At 41.1% G+C, this 22,397-nt stretch overlaps 1 protein-coding gene across 1 annotated transcript in view; it reads right to left on the reverse strand.

Annotated features, from left to right (window-relative positions):
* Positions 1-2,207: 2,207 nt before the first annotated feature.
* LOC311270290 (1-phosphatidylinositol 4,5-bisphosphate phosphodiesterase beta-1-like) overlaps positions 2,208-22,397 on the reverse strand; it is a 29,195-nt gene continuing 9,005 nt past the window's right edge. Inside the window, exons 7-32 of the mRNA XM_084375070.1 lie at positions 21,158-21,233; positions 20,563-20,663; positions 19,656-19,819; positions 17,991-18,137; positions 17,359-17,516; positions 16,790-16,872; positions 16,600-16,684; positions 16,303-16,468; positions 14,510-14,565; positions 12,615-12,711; positions 12,116-12,200; positions 11,356-11,480; positions 10,522-10,676; positions 10,243-10,410; positions 10,063-10,162; positions 9,190-9,294; positions 8,121-8,233; positions 7,887-8,037; positions 7,745-7,798; positions 7,259-7,436; positions 6,985-7,117; positions 6,683-6,759; positions 5,824-5,913; positions 5,653-5,710; positions 5,381-5,467; positions 2,208-4,886 (exon numbers count right to left, since the gene is read on the reverse strand). Coding sequence (XP_084231196.1) covers positions 4,734-4,886; positions 5,381-5,467; positions 5,653-5,710; positions 5,824-5,913; positions 6,683-6,759; positions 6,985-7,117; positions 7,259-7,436; positions 7,745-7,798; positions 7,887-8,037; positions 8,121-8,233; positions 9,190-9,294; positions 10,063-10,162; positions 10,243-10,410; positions 10,522-10,676; positions 11,356-11,480; positions 12,116-12,200; positions 12,615-12,711; positions 14,510-14,565; positions 16,303-16,468; positions 16,600-16,684; positions 16,790-16,872; positions 17,359-17,516; positions 17,991-18,137; positions 19,656-19,819; positions 20,563-20,663; positions 21,158-21,233 — 2,965 coding nt within the window. The 3' untranslated portion in view covers positions 2,208-4,733. The remainder of the gene's footprint in view (positions 4,887-5,380; positions 5,468-5,652; positions 5,711-5,823; positions 5,914-6,682; positions 6,760-6,984; positions 7,118-7,258; positions 7,437-7,744; positions 7,799-7,886; positions 8,038-8,120; positions 8,234-9,189; positions 9,295-10,062; positions 10,163-10,242; positions 10,411-10,521; positions 10,677-11,355; positions 11,481-12,115; positions 12,201-12,614; positions 12,712-14,509; positions 14,566-16,302; positions 16,469-16,599; positions 16,685-16,789; positions 16,873-17,358; positions 17,517-17,990; positions 18,138-19,655; positions 19,820-20,562; positions 20,664-21,157; positions 21,234-22,397) is intronic.

Raw genomic sequence — 22,397 nt, forward strand, 5'->3', positions numbered from 1 at the left:
TCCCGCTCAGGAATCAATAAAGTATTTCTGATTCATTTAATGATCACAGTGAACACGTGCTAACAGAAACTATTCCTTCTTTATAAAGTTACAAAACTTTTCTCCTTCCTCCTTAGATTTCCAGCTTTTCCCTCTTCAAACTGAAACCTATAAGCGAGGCTTTGTGTTTATTCTTTATTTTCCAGTGCTTCATGTTTACAAGGTGATTCACTCATCTGGCCACTTGGAGGCAGCAGAGCCCAACAACAGTCTGAAACACATCACACACATGTCCAACATGTTAACACCTCGCAGCAGCAGCTACCACGACTGCAGTGTGCGCCTGTCAGAGGTGTCACTCGCAGAGAGAAGCCAACAGAGAATTATCATCGTACTCTGCAGTTTCTTTCTCTCTGCACTATGGAGCGTTTCAGCAATTTTCAGCTCATTATTTTGGTTTTCTGGCTCACAGCTCAACTGTTTTCATTCACCACCTCTCCACAGCGAGCAGCACCTGTTCTTGCCAACCTCGAGAGCTCCTTGAGATAAGGACGATATCTAACCCAAAGCCCAGTCTAAAGAAATTGAGTTTCAGAGACCTTGTTTCCCTCATTCTGGTATCTTCCTGAAGTACACTGCAACAGCATTTTTCTGTTAAATACCTTTAATTTTATTTAAAATTCTTAGGAAAGAAGAAAGGAGAATAATTTGCTCTATTAGTGTGAATTTGTGTGACTCTTTGGCAATAAAAATGGCATTTAAATCTTTAAATCTTTAAATGTTTTGAAATATGAGTATCTTCTTTTCTTCTCGATCTCTCGCTCACCGAGAAGAACGAGGTGCAACTTCACAGCAAACTACCACCACGCTGTACGGTGCCAGAGATTGTTGCTGTTGTGGAGAAAAAGGTGTGAAAAATGAATCATAACTCAGGAGGATACAGGAGAATTGCGACCCTTTGGAGGAAACCGGGAGAGGATGATGAAAAACAGGACTCTCCCTGATAATCAGTATGTGTACATCACCTGCTGAAGTCCAGAGTGTTGGGTGGTTGTTGAAGTGGTTCTCAAAGTTTGACACATCAAGGACCCGTTAAACTGACACTAATCTGACAACAGACCCCAATTTCATTCAGTCCAAGGATTATTTGAAGTTTATTTGTTTTTGCAAGCCATTTTTGTGACGCCTGACTGGCCTGTATTTATTTAGTTTTCCCCACCCTCTGCCAGGAGTCAGCATACATCATTTGATTCAGTAGAAACTTAAGTTTCAGTCTGGCTCATTTAACATCCTGATTTTACATTTGCTTTGCCTGAGAGTGGATAAATTTACCAGAATTAAAAAAAATGGCAGTCAAAATTTGGTGTTTTTTCTTTTTACTGTGAACTCAGGAGATGTAATACTTTTTTAATTTAAAATATGTACTTTAGCCAATTATTATAACATCTCAGGTGTTCTTTGTTTCTTTTTGTGATCCAATATTACCGACCAAAAATATATTAGAGAGAAATATATGATTCATTGAAGGTCCGTTGCCCGTTGGCCCAGAGGAAGAAACTTGTGTGTTGACTTGACAAATCAATGCTGCAGATCGTGATGGTGTAATCATGTTTACTACGGAGGCCCTGAACGCCCAAACAAGACACGTGTGACACTGAAAAGCTTAGAAACTCTACTTTACATTAGTTTTTAAAGCTTATGGATAGAATTTGTGGTTCAAAAGTTATTAAACATTTCAGATCAATAACTAAATATCAGTCTTTGAGGGTTGAAAAGGTTAAAAAGGACAATAATATTACTATTACTATGAAGAAAGTAACACAAATAGTGAGAAAAAAATGCAAATAACCTTGCAAAAGCAACAGCGGCTGATTTGAGAAACAAATGAGCCGCCCACAACAGGCTAAAAAAAACAACATATACTGAACGTATAACTATTGATTAAGTGTCCATGCTGTCAGTGACATCGACAGGCAGAGACTGACGGACCATCTCCCAGCTTATAAAAACCCTCCTCCATTTTCCTCCCCCGTGACAGCACGCTGCCTCCCTGTGAAAGCCCACATTATCTTAAGCACACACAAAATCACTGCGAAGTTTTGTGCACGGACACGAACGCAGTCGATGTGACTGACAACAGTAATTATCTCTGTGCTCTCCTACGCCTCATCCGTGCATCTTAAAAAGATAACACAGCAGTCGGACCAGGAATATCAACTGATAACACCTCATTTTTAGATCAAATAGTTTTAATAGTCTTTCAGTTAAAATAGCATTCAGTAAAACCAAGAAACAATTCAACTGGCGGAGAAATCCAAGACGATAAAAGCATGCTCAGTTTAATCACTAAAGCAGGGGTGCGTTCAACAAGGCGTTTTGTTGGAGAACCTCAGCCACTTTTTGCAGACTTCAACGTGTTTTAAACAGATAATTTCGACCTAAAGTGGTGACAGAATAGTGAGGTACTTTAACGTTAGCACACAAGAGTTAGCAGCTGAGTCTATAAATATTGCAGTGTAGGCTACCTTAACGAGGTCAGATAACGGGCCGTGGCCATGATTGTTCAATCTCGATCAGCAGTGGCTTAAATCTGGAGGAACGGTTCCCGGCAAAAAGGTTGTTGAACACACGCTGAAGCCTTAGTTAGAATAAGTCCAGAGGAAAAAACAAAAACATGGAAAATGTTCCAACAAATATGTTTCTGGAAGATCACTGTACAAAGAGTGACGAGCTCCATTCATTTTACATATTTTTTTTTACAAAAACTGTGCACTCTGAAACAAATTGTTTACGCTCTCGGTCCTTAATTATCATGAAAATAACAATTAATAAATAAATAGATCATCAGAATGATAACTATGTTAAACAACTTTCACATCAAAACAAATAAATCATGCAGTGGCAGCAGACTTTGAGGCTCTTCATCTAACAGGACGTCCAACTGTCAGAGCGTTTTGTGTAGCAGTCGGAGGAAACTGATCGGATGTCGCTGCTCGGCCAGAAAACTCAAACAAAAGAAATAAAAAAAACGGTGAAATTGCAAGAGTTTGTTCTTATCCCACAACGTTTCTGTGCAAATCCTCTTCTTTCTCTTAAACACTATTGAAGCTAAAGTCCACAGGTCTATAAATGTCTTAAGCTAACAGTCACACTATCATATATGATGTTAGTAACTTAATAAAAATCGCCACTGAGATTAATCCCCACATCTCATGAATAAATAAATAAATAAATAAATAAATGCATAATCAAACTATTAAAGGTTGTGATAAATGATCCAGTTGTAGTCGACAGCATAAATCTCGTAAAATACAAAGTACAGCCTGTTTCTTTGTCCTCTGTAAACTCTTTACCTCACTCAACATACTCAGTAATAGTGTGAACTCAGTCTTACATGTTATACAGATGACTGTCAGCTTCTAAATGATAATCAGGTACAAAAAAAACAAACAAAACTGTCCACCCCGAAGTGAAAGCTGTTTCAAACGTGAATAAAAACAGAATGTGATGGTTTGCAAGAGAGCTGCGTCTTTAGGAGAACTTGTATGAGGAGGCTGAGCGGTCGTCTTTTTAAAATCTTTGTACATTTTTGCATGAACTGCCTCCTGCCTCCTCGTTTTTCTTTCCTGACTACGCCATCACTCGCACCTGAAGCCCACTGAGGCAATGGAGGATTATAAAAATAGGATTAAGGACTATTTGGGCACTGAACACTTGGAACTGATTGTTTAAAGTCGTTTGTTTCTCTTATGTGAACATTTTTATGTTTTAAGTTGTTGTTTGATTCATGTGAAACACTTTTAATGCTGCTGTCTCGGCCAGGACTCTGAACGGGAACATAACTGGCAACATAAAGGTTAAATAAAAATAAAAATAAATAAAATGTTTGAAAGGTGTTGCTGGCATCAAATTTTTACAAAAATCAGTGAATATATTGTTTTTGTACTGTTTTCAATTGAGTTTATGTCAAAAGGGAAATAATCACATTCTGTTTTATTCATGTTTTAAACAGCTTTTTTCATGACTTGGGGTTTTGACACAAAACCATAAAAAATCACGATTTCCCACGTCCTTAAAAAAATGTGTGCAGTATTCACATTACACTGTGGTATGTGCGTTATCTTAACAGCTGCTGGGCACATCATGTACTATTATAATACGCAACATATTTCTAATTGTACTTTAATAATCTTGAAAGAGGAGCATACTGTGAGCTCCTCCCTCTGAAGTGCCCCTCAGCAAAGCCACTGACCTCCAGCTGCTCCAGCAAGGCCGCTGGAGAAAGTATCACTGGAGCAGCTGCATCGCTGTTAATGATGAGTAAATGCTTAGAAAATACAGTTCAGGTGGCAGAAGTGAAACTGTTTCCTTTCTATGTGAATTAACGTTGCAGTTTTTGATTCGTGGCGGCTGTGTATCATTGAATTAACGTCTCTCCATGTGAATAAAGAACAGAAGTATGAACAGAAGATAGATAGATAGATAGATAGATAGATAGATAGATAGATAGATAGATAGAGTTGTCATGCAGTACAAACTGTTGGGTGTCAGTTGTCTGTCAAATGAACAGGTGACAGAAAATAAACGCTGAGGAACAGTAAAGTGCATGCTCGAGTGGAATCAGAAAAATAAATCATTAAAGCATTCTCCCATTAAAAAGAAATTAACAGTCTGTATCTCCTCTCGTTTCACACCGACGCTTCCCTCTGTTGGTGTTTCCCGTTCTTACTTCCCTTGGATTCGCTCGTTTCTCTTCAGTCCTCCTCCGACAGAGTCTCGTGTGGCGTCGACGATCGGGACTTGCTGTGACCTCTGACCTCCGTCTTCCTGTCCTGCAGGAATTCTTCGATCTCTCCCGGCAAACACTGGAACTTCTCCTGGAAATCTGCCTCCACGGCTCCTTGCAGCTGGAGAGAAAGACGAGAGAGTTTGATTCAAATGTATTACAAATATCTTTCGGTTTCATTGATGTTCTCCTCCGCAGATCCCGCGATGAGCTCCTGCTGCATTATATAAGAAGAATCAGCTAAATGTATTGTTGATGACTCACTTCCAACGTCAAAAAAGACACAGACATTTGTCTTGTTAATTTCCTCCTGGTGAGACAGATGGGTTGTACATTTAGAGAAGCAACCAGCTGTTGTCAGCCATTACTGCCAACAGTTTAGCAGCTCAAACATGGCTGCCAGAGGGCGCGTTACATCACTGAAACGCCCCGCGTTGACGTCAGCGCTGTTCCTAAAGTGTGTAGGTGTGGAGCTGCAGACAGCAGCAGCAGCAGCTTGAAGCTCCGTGTAGAAGAAATGTCTCGCTGCGTGGCGCATTCGAGCGTGAAGTATGCAAAATGAGAGAGTTAGAGATGACGGGAGGTTAGAGAGACAGTTTAAATGTGTGTTTTCACCTTTGGTTTCTGGTCTTGTATCTCCTGCAGGAGCTCATTGTACTGCTCCACCAGCTGATCGTGGCGCTTCGCCTGAGTCTCCTCAAGCTGCAGACAGAAACACACACACACAGACAATCAAAGAGTCTTATGAAGCGTTTTATGATCACAGAAGAGATAGACACATTAAATTTTCATCGTCGTCTTGGCAGTATTCAGTCTATAGAAAGAAACATCAAAAAAATAAATAAATCCTGCGCTGCTTTAATCCGGATTCTCCATCCTCCGCTCACCCGTTTTATGTTCTGGACGACTTCATTGACGTAGGACTTATTGATCTCGATCTTCTCCCTGGGAACACACAGTCAGACGGGTTTGAGTTTGAGCTACATGTTTGCTGGATGGAGGAGCTGCACAGTGTGTTGTGCAGTGGATTAATGTCGGTGTGTGTCTGTGGGACATACTCTTCTGCCAGATGTTTCTCTTTGGTCTTCGCTTGGTTGATCTTCTCTGTTCTCCTTCGATCCATCTGCCTCTTCAGCTCTTTTTTCTCCCTGGAGCGGGAGGAAAACATTGAAAATTGACAAAGTGGATTAGAAATGTTCAGTCTGGTGTCTAGAACAGCTGGTAGTAGATTTTCTTATCACCTCTATGTTCTCAAACATAAAATATCATAATGAAAAGACCGACACATGGTCACCTCTGGTTTAATATTAATACAAATAGAGTACAGGAAAACATTTTGATGGGAAAATGACCTTTCTACAGTCCAAGGACGTCCCTGGTCAAAGTCAGCATTTAATGAAACAGTCCCACTTCTAATCTTCATCTTTCTAACATAAATCTGTCTCTTAAAGCTTAAGTTTTCAGAAGTTTTCAGTATCATGGCATCTGACTATTTTCTATTACACACTGTAAACAGGACGAGATGCTCTGCCGAGATTCAGGCTGCTCAGAGAAAACGAAGGCAGCTAGTGTCGTCACAAATATCGATTCTGTATATCTCAAATGGTTTCAATACTTATTTTCCAACAGTATCGATACACCTACACCAGTTGCATTTTCTGGCTCTCTCTTCTCTCCGACAGTGACAATTAACTTAGACTCTGTTGTGCTTAACACACACAGTACACAAACCTTGTTATATTTTCCCCGTGGTATCAGACATGAAAGCAAATATAATCATTTTTCAAGGTATTGTATCGAAGTCAGAAATTCCAGGATCGTGACAACAGTAACAGCATCACTCTTAACAAGGTCGTTCCCACACAGAAGCTTTAACACCCAGATGTTTGTCCTCTCAGTCACAGATTTGTAACTTACTTGTCGCAGATGTCTTTGAGTTTCTTCATCTGGGTGTTGTGACTCTCCTCAGCCAGACTGGTCAGTCGCTCTGTCAGCTGCAGGAGCATACATTCATGTTTAACGCTACACGACTTGTAATCATTCAATGACTCATATTTAGCATTTTGTCGTCTTGGGGTGATTTTATTTTTGAAAGAAAGTGCCTGCAACAGGAGGGGAGCTTTAAAATTGTTCATCCAAGTATAAATAACCACAGTTTTTGGAGACAGCGACAGAGATGAAAGTCAGTTCCAGCAGCAGTTGGTTTTGTTTGACTTTACCATTTTAATGTGCTCTCTCTGCAGATATTTCTGACTGTAGTACTGTTCCTGCCTCAGAGCCAGAAGCTGCTGCTGCTGCTCGTCTCTCAGCTGCTGGAGGCGCTCGTCCTTCTCGCTGTCAGAACACGAATTCCTGACAAACAAAAAAAGGCATAAACAAACACACGGATGTTTCCGATCTGCACGACGAACGCGCTGACTCGATGTTAAAATAAGAATAAGATGAGAAGCAGTGGTACAGTAATTAAATTAGCATCACATTATGCGTGTGCACCTGCTCTTGCTGCACTGTCGGGCCGTCTTCTTGTACTTGTTGTTGAACTCTCGGAGGAGCTCGGAGGTTTTCTTCTGGTGCCTCCTCACCAGCTCCTTCAGCTCTTTGAACTGACGTCTCTGCTCCTTCTGATAAACCTTCGACTGCTGCAGACTCTCCATGGCGCACGCTGGGACATCTGGTACCACAAGTGATCATGCAGCATATTTAAAGAGACCTCTGTGAGAATTAATAAAACTCTAACGTCTTTCTCTGCTGTTTCTTTTTTTTTTTTCCGTTTTATGATCTCATGTTTCTTACAAGACTTCTATCATTTTCAGATGAAAAACAACAAAAGATTTCTGTCAGAAAAGTCTTTTCAAGATGTTCTGCTACAAAAAGATTTTTGATGATATTAACCTCATGTATAACTGCAATGGATTGATTGATTGATTGATTGATTGGATACAGGATGAAATGATTAGAAAGCAGTAAATAAATACTGACCTATCAAAACACTTAAAACCAGATCTTCGGTCTTCGCTGCTGGTTTTGCTGCTTCTGAAATGCAGAAAAGACATAATAACTAATCAAATCAACAGCACTTTTCTATGAATGAGTGAGTGTTTTGTTTGTAGGTAGATGCTACCTGTCGTGGCTGCTTGCTGATTGGCCGCGGAGGCTTTGGGCGTCATGGCGATGGGGGTGTGGCCCGCGGGACCAGAGGGGGGGCTGAGTCCGTTCTCCAGTGGAGCTGATTTCAAGTCGTTCTTGCGCTCTGCAGTCGTGTCTGTCTCATCCTGAAGACCAACAACAACAACAACCAGAGTTACAGACGAACGTTCTGCTTTTAAGACCGGAGAACAGGAGAAACAGGACTGACCTCGGCCTGCGTGTCCTCCTCTACGTCATCCAGCGTCAGAGCCGCCAGCTGTTTGGACCTCTGCTCCAGGAGGTTGACGTATCGAATGGGGTTGGACAAAGCCTCGATCACATCTTGAAAAGGAAATACAAAGAAAGACAGATGAATACACAGCTGCATATGATGACAAAGCTCCTCTCATGGACATTTCAAAAACATGAAGCATGCGTTGTTTTATGTTTTATGTATTACTGTCCTTGTTTTAAAGTCTTTCTTGTGTTCCTACGCTTTATTGTTGTTGTTAATGTATTTCATTTGTCTGTAGCTGTCAAGACATCTATCCAGGGACTGCAGTTAAAAATTAGCCAGCATGTTTACAGATATATCTACTATTGTGCACTGTCCTTGTAATTTTAAACTATTCAGTAAATAAATACATAAATAAACAAACAATTAAATAGATAAATAAATACTGAAGTAGTTCTTCATGTATAAACATCTTGGCTGGAGAAAAGACCATGGAGTCGAAAAATCTAGTGGAGAATGTAACTAAGTAGGTCAACATTTACTCAAGTACTCTACAAGAGTACAAATTACAGGTACTTATACTTAAGTCTATTCTTTTTATGCCACTTCATACTTCTACTACATTACATTTAAAAGGGGAATATGGTACTAAACTGCATTTATCTGACTATATATATATCTAATAATGTTGAGGTTTGGACTGTTGGTTGGACAAAATGAGCTTCACATACTACAAATACCATGTCATCAAGAAGAGTATTTTGTTTCTATTTCAGCAGCCGAACGCTTTAACACTCAGTAAACGTGTCTTCTGAGAATGATTAAGTGTGTCATGCAGGTGGCTCTTGAGATTGTGGAGTTTGAATGTGCTCAATACGTTTCACTGCAGTCTGTTCATCTGACATTTACATTTCTGTGAACAAGCAGAAACTACAAAAGGTCACAAAACAATCATCCTTGCAGGAAAATCCGCAGCAAATTTCTTGGAAGTTTTACTTGTTTTTATCTATTTTTTTGTCATGTTCTTTGATGTCACACAAGAAAGTTGACTTGAAGTTGGTACCTGCGAAGGTGTCTGGGACGTAATCTTTGACCACGATGTAGACGAACACAGCAGGAAGAATCAGAGACTGGTTCTTCTCGTTCCTCAAGCCGATGTAACGGTAACCTGAAGGAAAACACAGACTCTGATGTTACCATCACTGGGTTATTCAGGGTGAACAGTAATGTAGGAAATCTGCCAAGAACGTTAAAAGGGAAAGAGAGAGAGCGAGACGCAGTGGAGTTCACACCGAACATCAGTCATGTAATGACAAAATTACAAGAGAAAACGACCAGTCATTTCATTTAAAGTGGTGAGTGACATTTTTCAAAGCAGCAGCGTGTCTCTGCAAACTGTTTTAAATGGGCTTTTGGAAACAGTTGGAGGCAGCAGGTGCAGCGAGGAGGGAAGCTTCTGAATAATGGGAACAAAAACATGAGCGTATTTGGAGCCTACACAGACATTAAAGGCAAAAGAAAAGGAGGTGTAAATGTTTTTAATACGCATTAACGTAATAATGTTCGGCATTTGCCTCGAAAGACAATAACAATTTATCATAATTTCAGTTCAGGAAAGTTTTGACAGTTTAAAATAAGTGTAGTCTGTTGAGTTTTTCTGGCACAGCACCGCATTTATACAAGCAAAGGGCACTTTTCTTTTTTTTTGAACAAATAGAAGAAAAACTGGAATGTGGGGTAGTGAAAAAAGAGTGAAGCTCAGAGAAACTCAAACTTTACTGACAAAAAGATGAAAGAGCCACACTGGCTGGATCTCTGGGAGCAGCAGGTAGTTTTCACCAAAGATATGAAAAAAACAAAAACCAAGATCTTACAGATAACCGCGTTAAAGTTTTAAAACTTAGGGATGAGAATGGTTGGAATAAATGTGACTTACCTGGTCTGATGGCAGAAACTGGAATGATCCGATGACCAATAAACTTCCCTCCTTCCTCAAAAGCAGCGATCCTCAGAGAGGCCAGAGTCGGAAGAATCACCTGCCAGAGAGATGAAGTCGCACCGTTAACAGACAGATTAATATAGATTATAGATCCGGCCTCTTTGTGGTGTATCTTACCTTTTTGAAGACGATTGGCTCTTCGTCCCACACTGGGTTGATGGCGTTGTTGTTCTGGGAGGTTTTGGTCTTGAGAGCTTTCCTCCTGGTGTCCGCAGGAAGTCCGAACATCTCCACCTCCACGTAGACGCCCACCCGCCGCTCAGTCAGGAACTGGCCTGAAATCACCTACAAACAACAGTAGGGACAGTTTACATTATTCATAAAGTAATATCTGTTTTCTGCATTAACTGTAAGATGCTACAATCCCATAAAAGATTTAAACTGCTGCCGCTGTACCTTCACAGAGAGCGTGTTGGCTACGATGCCGTCCACTGTGTTTTCTGTGAAGGGGTCGAAGTGTTTGTCCGGTCGTCTCATGAACTCAGGCTTCAGTCTGTAGCCGCCTCGACCGTTGTACTCGAACATGAAGAGATTCAGCTGCGTGGACAAATCTGGAACAAAAAAAAAGCTTATATTAATTTTTATCACTACAAAAGCTGAGAGTTGTTGCACTCCTTCAGCCGAAGAGGACAGGGACACTTTTATCTGACTGGGGATGCAGATTTCCAAGACTTGCATCAAGTTTTTCCCTGTTAGAGGAACAAAGGACAGATAATACAAAGGAAATATACAAGAGTGAGCACATAGAAACTTAAAGAGACGAATGAGTCCAGAGAGGAACATCCGGCCACTGTAATTCTTCTGCAATGCCACTAATGTCTGCTTGAAAGATTCAGTCAATTAACTTTCAGATTTTGGATGAGTTTTGGGTCGGTTCAGTAACTAGAGAGCAGTGTTCAGCTCATGGGAAGTCTAGGATTTAGGCACACAATAGTTCCCAACATTAATGTGTTAGGTCAGCCCTTTGTTGGGGGGCTGAGATGAATAACAAGATAGAGAAGTAGTCCTCATGAGTTAGTGGATAATATGAGCTCTTTCTGGTCACAACATGCAGACCTTTGAGAAAGCAGACCGAGCTCTGATTTAAAATGTTGGAAATAACTGCTCTATTAAAGAAAAGGTTGACATTCATACTGAAACAATGGTTAAGCTGATGCCGGTCTTGCTGAGGTGTTTGTTACAGGTGTTGGTGGTTGACTGGAGATCAGTGATGAAAGCCTGGACTCTCACCTATAGTTTGGTAGTTGAGCGCCACCAGCTGACAGCCGGCGTTCCAGAACAGCTGAGGCATGAAGTTGGACGAGTCGACTCTGGTTCCTTTTGGATAGATCCGACTCAGCTGGGATTTATTGTATCTGGTGAACGTACGGTTAAGATCGATTACAGAGAAGGTTAAATACTTCGTCAGGTCATGATAAACATCTGGTCATCACACACAGGACGACACGACTCCTTCACTTCTGACTATCAATCAGTCAGTCGATCAAACTTTGATTTAATAGCACCTTTCAAACAAATTGACAAAACTTAAACATGGATTTAGAGACTAATGCACATCGAAACAAGCAAAAACAGAAAGAAAGAAAGAAAGAAAGAAAGAAAGAAAGAAAAGAGAAAGATTAACTAATAAAACAACAATTATAAATGGGAAGCTCAGATAATAAAAGACGAGACAATAATAGATGAAACTTACGTATATAGGATAAAAAGCTAATAAAAGAAAATTATGAAATAAGTAAAAAAATAAATAAATTGATTACAGCAAAACAGTAACATGTTAATGAAATAGAATAGAATAAAATAAAGATGAAAAAAAAATTCGATTCTGATGGAACTTGATCTTTAAACATACAGACAGAACCGGTATACAGACTTTAAAACATAATACTGCATTTAAATTTTTAGTGTTTTTTTGTGGTTTTGTACAGAAAAAGCATCAAAAGAGAAAAAACATGAAGCGTCGAGTCGCCGTCACTGTTGCCAAGGATACTCCACAAACTCCACTGGTGACTTTGTGAGATGCTCCAAAGCTTTGGTCTCCACAAAAGACGACATGTGGTAACAGCGGGCTGCCTCTACACACACACACACACACGCACGCACACACACACGCACACACACACACACACACACACACACACAGACATTTTTCAGTATTTGTCTTGGCTTCTGCATGATTCCCACATTCTCTCTGGACATCATTTCCTACTAATTCTTGTGCCTGTATCTATTTTTTTATGTTTCTGTGGTAAAATGCAGGGACCCCAACTTTGATAAAGTACAAAATGACTTATTTTTGACTCATAATCTTCTCGTTTTCAAGAAACAATGAGATCAATGCTGCTCTATCATTGCACATCATCCTCAAGTTGTGAAATGTTGATCCTTGTATTGAATGAAATGATTTTCCAGCTTTGAGGAAGCTCTGTGTTGCAGAAACACAATGTGAATCAGTGTGTCAGTGCGCGGTTCTGATCTGCTTTTCTTACTCTTGGAGGCTTCGAATGAGTTGAACTTGGTTGGCTGGACGTAGTTTACCAGAGTGGACATTTCCTCAGTAGCCACGGCCTCCCGCTCTGCTGAGCCCTGAAATAAACGGGAAAAAAAAAAACAGGGATAAAGTTTCTCAGACTGAAATCCGAGTGCTGGGTTTAATGGTCTGTCAGTTGAATACACAGGAGAAATACACATGTACTCCAACAAACTGTTGTCAAGAGTTTTTAGCACTTAGTGTCAAAAAGCAGCATCATTATCTGACAGTGAGCAGTTTCACATCGTCACACAGAGCAAACAGCCGACCAGAACCACTTAGACAAACACACGCGATCACAAATACACACATACATGTGAAAACGCACAACCAGATCTCACAACAGGCCTGTGTTTAAACCCTCCTTGTAATTGTTTGCATTTGTTTTCATCCTATTCTTCTTTTCTCTATAGCAAATTGTGTTTCAACAGCCGACACACTTGTCTGGCCTTTTGATATCTGTTTAGTTTCTTTCTTCTCTTTTGATGTGAACAGAGACGCTTTAATTAGTCGTTTCTTTGTTTTAGCAGAATGTGTCTCTTCTTCCTTCCTCCACGTTCAACTTATCTGGTCGTGCAGATAAAAGAGGAACTCTGCAGACTCTGAGCATCAAAATCTATTCACAGCTGCTGCACATCAGAAACTAGAATTACCCCTTACAGTTTTGTGCCTCCCCAATTTACATCCAGTGTGACTTTTGTGTGAGATTTTGTCATAATTAGCGTATGAATTCTTGGGTTATGGGGACAATCATGCCAGCACGGAGGCAAATACAGTTTTAAAAAGCCCTCTGTGGCTTCAGAAGGAGCTGCTCAGTCTGATAAATCGCCTCAAGTGATGTCACTCATGTCAATTGAAAACTACAAGTACGAAAATGAAAATAAATGTGCTGGTGTGAAGAAAGAAGTGAGCTCTGTATCCTGCTCCTCACGTCTGCTTGAGACTAGCAACTTGAGGTTACATTAGCCGCTGCCAGCATGACTAAACTAACTGTATCTCCGACTGTGCTGTATGCAGTCAGAGATGCATTGTGGGTAATGTAGGCTCCAGGGAGAACATATGTGAGATAATATCTCTGTTTCTGCTGCATCCACTTTGCTCCTTTTGAGCTGTTTTCAAACACTGTGAGTCTGACGTTGTTATAGGAAAGCAGTGCTACATCTTTTGACGTTCCAGTGTGCAGGATTTAAAGGATCTATTGGCATAAATGGAGTCTAATATTCATAATTACAAATAATAATTAAAGCATAACTGAAACTAAGAGTTATTGTGTTTTCATTATCGTAAAAAGAGGGTGATTTTCGACGGAGTCCGCCATGTTGCACTGCCATATTTCTACAGTAGCCTAGAATGGACAAACCAAACAGCGACTCTGAAGAAGGCAAGGGATATTTCACTGGTTGCAATGTGCAACCTCACCACTAGATGCCAGCAAATCCTACACACTGCACCTTTAATGAAAACCCAATCGAACCAGAAAAAAAGCTAAAACTAACAACAAAACTAAGCTTGTACGGCTAAAGCTCAGACCGACGGTTGACACTATGGCTAAGAAAACAAAATGGCAAGAATAAACAACAACAGCAGCAAAAAGGACTAAACAGCAACACACTGCAGAGACAACAGCAAAACAAACGACAGGAAAAAGCAGCGCCGACAACGACCGACAACACGAACAGTTAGAGCGGCAACAAGATTAACAGCGACAATGACACAAAAAATCAACAGCACAACGATGAAACTCAAAAACACTTGTCGACATTAACAAACGGCGACAGCAGTGAGGGCAAGAGCAGTGAGGGCGACAGCAGTCAGGGCAGCGGCCCCTCAGCTTTGTGTGACGTCACCACTGACCTTTTTACCATCATCATCTTCATCATCATCATCTTCCTCACTCTCAGCCTCCATCTCTGTTAAAATTAAAGTTAAACATGTCTAAAAAAGCCCAATGTAGTGGAGTAAAAAGTACAGTATTACCCTCTGAGATGCAGAGGAGAAGTAAATAAACCGACAGGAGACATATTTACACGACATCTGAGTGATATGTGAAGTCTGTGCTGCGATTTCAAGCAGAAAACACACAAAAAAATCTGAAAATAACAAAACACATGCCTGTAATTTTGTAAACAACCCACTGCTTTAATCTCTGCAGGTGATTATTCAGCCCACTCAAGCGTTCGCTGACTAAAGGGTCACTGCCGGTGTACGAGTACGTACTTCAGCTCAGTCTGCTCTCCGTCTACCAGCTGGGCTCTCAGTCCCAGACCTGTTTTCAGGATCTGCACATCAGACGTGTCAATAAGGCTCCCTAATTTCCCCCTGCACCTCTGTTTAATTGCTGCTCTGAGCTCCAGACCTCTTCTGGGATGTCCTGCTCATTACCGAGGCATCCCCGAGGTGCAGCGGACTGCAGGAGGAAAAATCTAAGACACCAGCGTGAGCAGAAGGAGCAGGTTTGTCACTCCGGCCAAAATCATGAAATTATGGTTGTATAATAGATAGATGCACCTGTTAAAAGTCTCTGAATCCAGAAGCACTTATAAAAAACAGATGTAGCCGCCATGCTTTTGATATTAAAGATTAAATATATTATATTTTGACATTAACGTAGCATCAAGCAACTATTTGATATGTAAATTTACAGTATAGGTGAGAACTGGGGTGTTGAGTAGAGAATAAAGCCACACTTCCTCTGTGTGTTTCCTGATCTGAGCTTCTCTGTTGTTTGTTTTCGTAGCCAAGACGGCCGAGCGTGCGTGTCAGTGCATGTGAGTCCCTCTGTCCACACCATGTCCGTTTTAAACATATTGTAGATAAACAAAACACTAAAATTAGTGGTGTCACACTTTCCAAATTCATGATTTGATGTGATATTTGATTTTAAGTTAGCTATGCCATTATTAGACTATTGACAACTGGTGCAGGTGTGATGTCTAGTGGCAGTGAATGTCGTTTGTTTCATAATTTGGTCATAATTATTAAGGGAATCATTGCGTAATGGCCAAAAATATGTTTGGTGAGGTCACAGTGACCTTAACCTTTGACCTTTGGCCACCAAAAATCGAATCAGTTCATCCTCGAGTCCAAGTGTGACATTGGACTGAGATATTGTGTTCACAAGAATGAGATGGATGGACGTGCGTATGGACGGACAGACAACCCGAAAACATACTGCCTCCGGCCACGGCTATCGTCGGTATAAAAATAAACGATGGTCAGCCTGTGAAATTTGTCACTCTTTCTCCAAACCCTTCTGCTGTCTCTCCTTCAATTCGTTCATTAAACATGTAAAAATATTCTCCGTCGTCTGAATATCTGGGCACCGATCGGATCGTCAGCTGATGCTGCAGTGACGCGGCATCGTCGTACCTTTTTTTTAAAAATGACGCTAATTTGGAGGTGACTCATATTTTGCGAGGTCATACGTCCGCTTTATGTGAAAACTATTCGAGAGATTCACACAAAAAGACTCTCTTTGACAATTTGTGTGCGGCTAATTTAAAGACTGAATTCTCTCCGGTATCAATATTTTGCGGTAGCCTCAGAAACCACAGCGTCACCACGGTCTGTTTTGTGTTTTGAGACAAAGACTGTCGGTCGGTCACAGCTGAACACATTTCACATGTCCTTGCGTCTTTGTGTCTTACCTCCTGTGTTGTTGCTAGGAGACACTGGCTCATTGCTCTGATTGGCAGGTTGGTCCGTCAGTCTTTTGGTGTCTGTGTTGTTGGAGGGTTTATGGGATTTCTTGTTCTTGATGAGGATTTTGCCCATCAGCTCCTGAGGACTGGGCAGGGGGACGCCTGACTCCAGCTGCAAACACACACACACACACACACACACACACACACACACACACAGTAGAGACAACAGATCAATCGCTAGTTAGCTAAGAACACACATACTGAAACACAACATTTGTCTTGTGTGTGCGTGTTACTTACAGCGTATTTGTCCAGAGGGTCAATCAACAGCGCTTCTCCGAATATAGATCGACAATATTCTGCCATTTTAGCCTGCTGCTTCAAGCTGATAGTCAGACAGAAGAAAGGATAGAGAGAAAATCTTCAGTGTGATCAGGTCCACATCGATCGATTCACACGTAAATCATGAATAATAAATCGAGATTCTCACGAGTCCACGTGGTTTTCAAAGGACAGTATGACGGGGAAAGGTGAGGTCTTGAAGGCGCACTCTGCGATAGCTTCAATCACTTCCTGGAAAATGAGAAAAAAAAAAAATTAGTCATAATGAGGCAGATATTAAATACATAGTGTTTGCACAGACAACTAAATACACAACAAATGTAACTTGTGAAACGTGCAGGAGAAGAAGAATATTTTCTGTCTGCCTTTAAACAGCACTTCTAATGCAAAGTGGCTGAATATTGCAGCAGTTAAACCATAAAAGCAGCTTCAGCCAGTTATGATTTCGTCCTTGAAGACCAAAATGGACATTTTTGTGGCTTTTATGCCGTCATTACAATTAATTGGAGAGAGATTAATTGAAGGGAACAGAGAGAGCGAAGACTGTGGATTCCTTGGTGAAGACATTGTGGAGCGCCTCGTCTCAGTGCCGCTAACAGAGAGCTAACAGAAGCTAGTGATAGTCAGAGAAACAGGGTCTGCTAACATAAACTAACAACTTGCTCTATGAAAATGACCTTTCCTGGATACTAGTTACCTGGATGCTAATCTACACACCTTAAAGGGGATTTCTGATGTCATGGTGAACCCGTGCGTGATGACAGGTTCCTCCTCGGCCGTTCGTCCTTTCCACACGTCTAACTCCACGCAGCGGCATCCGGCCAGAAGAACCTGCCTGTACATCTCCACCGAGGAGCTGCCTGCCAGCTGGCCCGCTGAAACACGGGAAGAAGAAACAGAAAATAAAACGTTACGGTAGGTTAAACTACATGTTCACATTGGCTATATTTGAAAGACTTGATGACTGAATGACTCAATAAAAAAGGTTGTAAAGTGTTGTTGGGTTCAGTGTCACTCTGAAGAACGTTAATTGCTCACACAGTGGAGCTTTGTGTTCCCACGACACCTGGATGTGTTGTAATTTACCTTCTCTGCTGTTCAAATCAGCTGTGAACTGAATGAATAAATATCTCGGCACTGGAGTCGGTCCAGATTTTCATCGATGGATGTCAACAACAATCCACCTCACACCTGCAGAGTACTTGACTTTTTTAAAGTTGTTTCCAGTAGAAAGAAATGTATCGAGCAGCCACTGAGTGCATCAATCTCTTAATAGCAAAGTGATGAACCTGCTGCTGGTAGTTGAGGGGTTGTGTGTGTGGTGTGTGTGTGTGTGCGTGTGTGCGTACCTGTCAGGTATGTATTATGTGACGAGTTGATGAAGTAGTGTGACAGGGGGAAGCTCATGTCTTCAGACTGGTCCAGTTTCTCTGGTGGGATGACTCCGTTCTCATCACTGGACAGATAACTGGAGAACGCCTGGAGGGTGATGACGCCTGCATAGCAAGCACGCAAGAACGTGCGTGCACACACACACACACACACACACACACACACACACACACACACACACACACACACACACACACACACACACACACACACACACACATTAGGAGATCAAAGTAAGAAACACACTCCAACTAAAAGGGATAAGAGAGGCAGCAGAGTAAACACATTCATCTTTCTGGTGTTTCTGTGGTATAAATATTTGATGCACCCTCAAGTGTCACTTCAGACTCTTTCTCAACATCTCGTTGGTTTTTTAACATTTTAGATCTGAAACTTTAGTCTATTAGACTTGACAAAAAGGTCAGTCGTTCCCAGCATGTCCTGATATCTAAGACAACATTGCCTTTTATATCAACCCGTATGAGTGTATTATGATCTGCTGCCCTCATGGTCACATCCAGGCAAATAAAAACAACGTGATACAGATTAGGAGTAAAAACGTCACACTTCCTGCTTTGCTACCGAATACAAACGGCAGATGTTTTCTGGATGGTCTCCTCTTCATCCTAAACCTCCTCCTAAACATTTTCAGGTAAAAGCAGAGCAACATATCGATGTTGCAACCATTTTTTTTTTGTTACGATGGCAGAGGCGACGTATGATGAAGCAGTGGCCGGTAGCTCCTCCAAATTATGCTACATTTTTGTATTTTTAACTGTCTGTTATGTATTACCTATGGCAGAAATACTGTCATCAGCATTGGAGAAGAAAATGGGTAACGTCTTTCAACCTTCCTGACTGGCTGGACCGCCCCAGGGAGGAAGAGAGTTGAAATAAGAGCAGTGCTAATCCTGCATTGAGGGCTGCTCCTGGGCAACGTCCAGTCGCAGGAAAAGGAAAATGGACAAATGGGACTATAACATGGATGCTTGGTGCTCATGGACAGTCATCAACCATCATTTTGCTGCTGTTTACAATTACAATATTGTATAATGATGAAAAATGTACCTTATTTTGGTTGTTTATATATTGTCCACCCCATTTGCATACATGAGAGGGGCAGAATATTAGGAACACCTTTCAATATAATGCACTCCAGTACAACAACAACACCACCACCAGCCTAAAAAATAAAAAAATTCTTATGTTTCTGACAGTGTCAAAAACCTGAAAAATCAAAGCTTCTTTAAAGAAGAATTCAAACAGAGCTGTTACATGTTGGAAAATCTATTTATTCTAAAAATGACCATGTAAAATCATGTAAGAGGCGGTGCTGGATTTGAAGTAGGTGCCAACTTTCTCTTTGGCAGCATTCAACACGAATGTGAGCACCTTCAGTGTTTATTTTAGCAGTTTTCTGTCTCTGCGGATGTGTGGGTGGGTTAGGAGAGTATTTATGTATCAACCCATGTACACATGCAACAGTACATGTTGCTTACAAACACAGACAACTAGCTACTAGCATGTTCAGCAATTTAGGAATATAAAACAGCAAATATTCTCAGTGTGAACCAGGATAAGGACAAACGTCTGCATGTGTGTGTGTGTGTGTGTGTGTGCACCTTGCTTCAGCTGTGCCTGGTCATGCTGGTACCTCTCCATCACAGTGTGTGTCTGAGCAGGACGGAGAGGCGGGTAGAGGATCTCGTTGAGCCTCGGGTCTCTCTGCTTGTTGTTGATGAACTCTGTCATCTGATCGACTGACAGCGACCTGTCATCCCATCCTCTGCAGACCAGAGCACAGTCACAGCTGAGGCCAGGGAGTATTACACAATGTCTACAGATCCTCAAAGCATCTAACAGGATCCTTTATTATCATTTAATACTGTGTCCGCTTAATGTCCGATAAACTAAATCCTTTTGTGTTTTTAAATTGTTATTTAGACTAAATGATCGAGTGGAGGACGGCAGGTTGACTGCACTTATGAATAAAATACATTTTCTAACATTTTAAAGACAGATGAATCACAAATAATCGATTGATAAATCAATGAAAGCAACAATCATTTCTGCGCCTGGCTTTGAATGTGCAGAACGTAACAGAGTTAATCCTTTTTTAAGTTAAAGATAAGAACCTCTCTTTCATCCTTCATCTGTGTACAAGTAGGACAGAAGATGAATCATTATTCATCATTCTTAGCATATCAGAGAAATTGGCCCGGAGCTAATCAACAACAACACTCCTCAAAAAAAAAACGCTTATTTTGTGGAGTAGCTTGTCTGACATTAAAGGGCAACTCCACCAATTTTACACATTGACGTGTGCTAACAGGTCTTACTGAGTACTACTGCAAATTACATGCAGCTTCCTCTGGAGCCACAAAAGGCTTAATACTACTTTTTCACAGATGCTGTAGTGATCCCCAAGACCTGTAAACACACTTTAATGTGTAAAATGAGTAGTAAAGTCAGTCAGAGGTCAGTGACTGTCGCTGTAAACGAAGGTGAAGGATTTTTCTAATCACTCACTGCAGTTTAAAGATGTTGCCGAGCTCAGGACGAGGACACAGACTTTCCAAAAAGCTCTTGTAGATCTCGAGTGTGAAATCCTCCAGCTTGATGCTGTCACCCTGTCAGATATATAGGACATTAACATTACCACATCTTTTTAATTAGCAAGAGCTGAAACTGCCAGCGATGAAGATACTGTGTCCTCATCTTGGATTGATTTCTAAGACTTTCCTCCATTAGAAATAATCTTTCCGTGCTCACAGGAATATTCAATGTGAGATCCAGCGTGAGCAGAGAGTCCGACTATTACATTTATGCTTTTTCACTGGTTGCTTCAAAACTTGATGACCCAGATCTCTGAGCTCATCTCACCCCTCCGTGCACTGTGAGTCACACTGGACCAAAAGCATCAGATAAAAAGCCTCAACAGTGAACAGAAAATGGAGATAAAGGAAGGATAAAGCTGAAAAAGACTGTGTGTGTCTTATATAATCTACAGAGACAGAGACAGAGACAGCAACAGCGATTCAAAGCAAGTATTCATGGTATAATCTAACTGGTTAAACTAAAATCTGTTATGATAATACAATTTAAACTTATTTGAAGTGTTTACCCGACTGTAGGGCAGCTTGCAGTTCTCCAGGGAATTCTCCACTCTCTTTCTGTCTGACGAAAACAGTCGAACAATGCTGCAACAGACGGGGTTAGGGTTAGGGACATCACACCATTATCAACTCATCCTTAAACACAACATGTCGCCAAGGCAGAACGTACAGTCTGACTTCTCAAAGCACCTCCTCCAGACTGCTCTCTCTAATTAACTCCCCCAGACGTCCTCCTCTAACAGTCACAAAATTTACCTTCCTCAAAACCTCCCAGAAGTTTACTAACTTTACCAACTTCTCAACATCTCCTACATCTTTAAGGCTCAGTCCAGACACGTTCGCATGTTAAAGATATGACACCTACAGAAGCTCCTCTCTCCCACAGAAAACACTGCTCCTGAAACGCCTCGCCAGTAGTCCCACTTTTAATTCAGTGACTTTGTGACATCACACTGCATCACCACGTCTTACATTTAATTAATACCTACCGGCTAGTGTGGCACGTAAGAATTGAGTAAGTAGTAACCCAAAACTAAATTATGAACCTCTGCACACCAACCGTATCAGAAGGAAGCGTGCATCCATGTAAACATTAATGGCGTCCTCTTTAGCTGAGATGTAATGTTAGCTAGCTTAGTTAAATAACCTCTCGCATGTTGCTTCTCCTCGGTGGTGCGGTTTGCAAGCGTACATGAAACTACTCACAGCAAGTATGTGAGTAACCGGGTCAAGATTTCTGGAAAGCAACGCTTCTGTTTAGGTTTTCACATGTATTTTTTTGTCCTTTTGAGCACAAAAAGCTGAGTGCTGTCTCGTTTCTATTCTTACGAGAGAGAGCTGATGTCTTCAAAAAATCACGTCAAAACTATTAAGATGGTTAAATAACACTACAGGTAAGAGGAAAGACATATCTACGAACTGTCCCTTTTGAAACATCCCCTCTCCTCATTTGACTTCCAAGATATATCAACTGACCTTAATTCAGCTCCACGTTTGCTTCTAAAGTACAGCTTTCCTTCATATAATCCATCTCATGCTCTGGCAGTGGTTGATTACCAGGTCAGTGCTGAATTAAGCACCTTCGTGAATCCTGTCCCTGTTTTTGCTTTCCCAAGTGCACATGGAATTAAGTTTATTTTTGGAAGCAAGGGACAGGAAAGAGCAAAGTTTCAGTTTTGTGCGTGTCTCTGCTGATTTCGTCGGGCTATTTTCGCACATCCTCATCTACCGCCGCTTGTGCCTGGAAGT

This window comes from Pagrus pagrus, assembly GCF_965226575.1.
Source record: "Pagrus pagrus genome assembly, chromosome: 15".
Lineage (NCBI taxonomy): Eukaryota > Metazoa > Chordata > Actinopteri > Spariformes > Sparidae > Pagrus > Pagrus pagrus.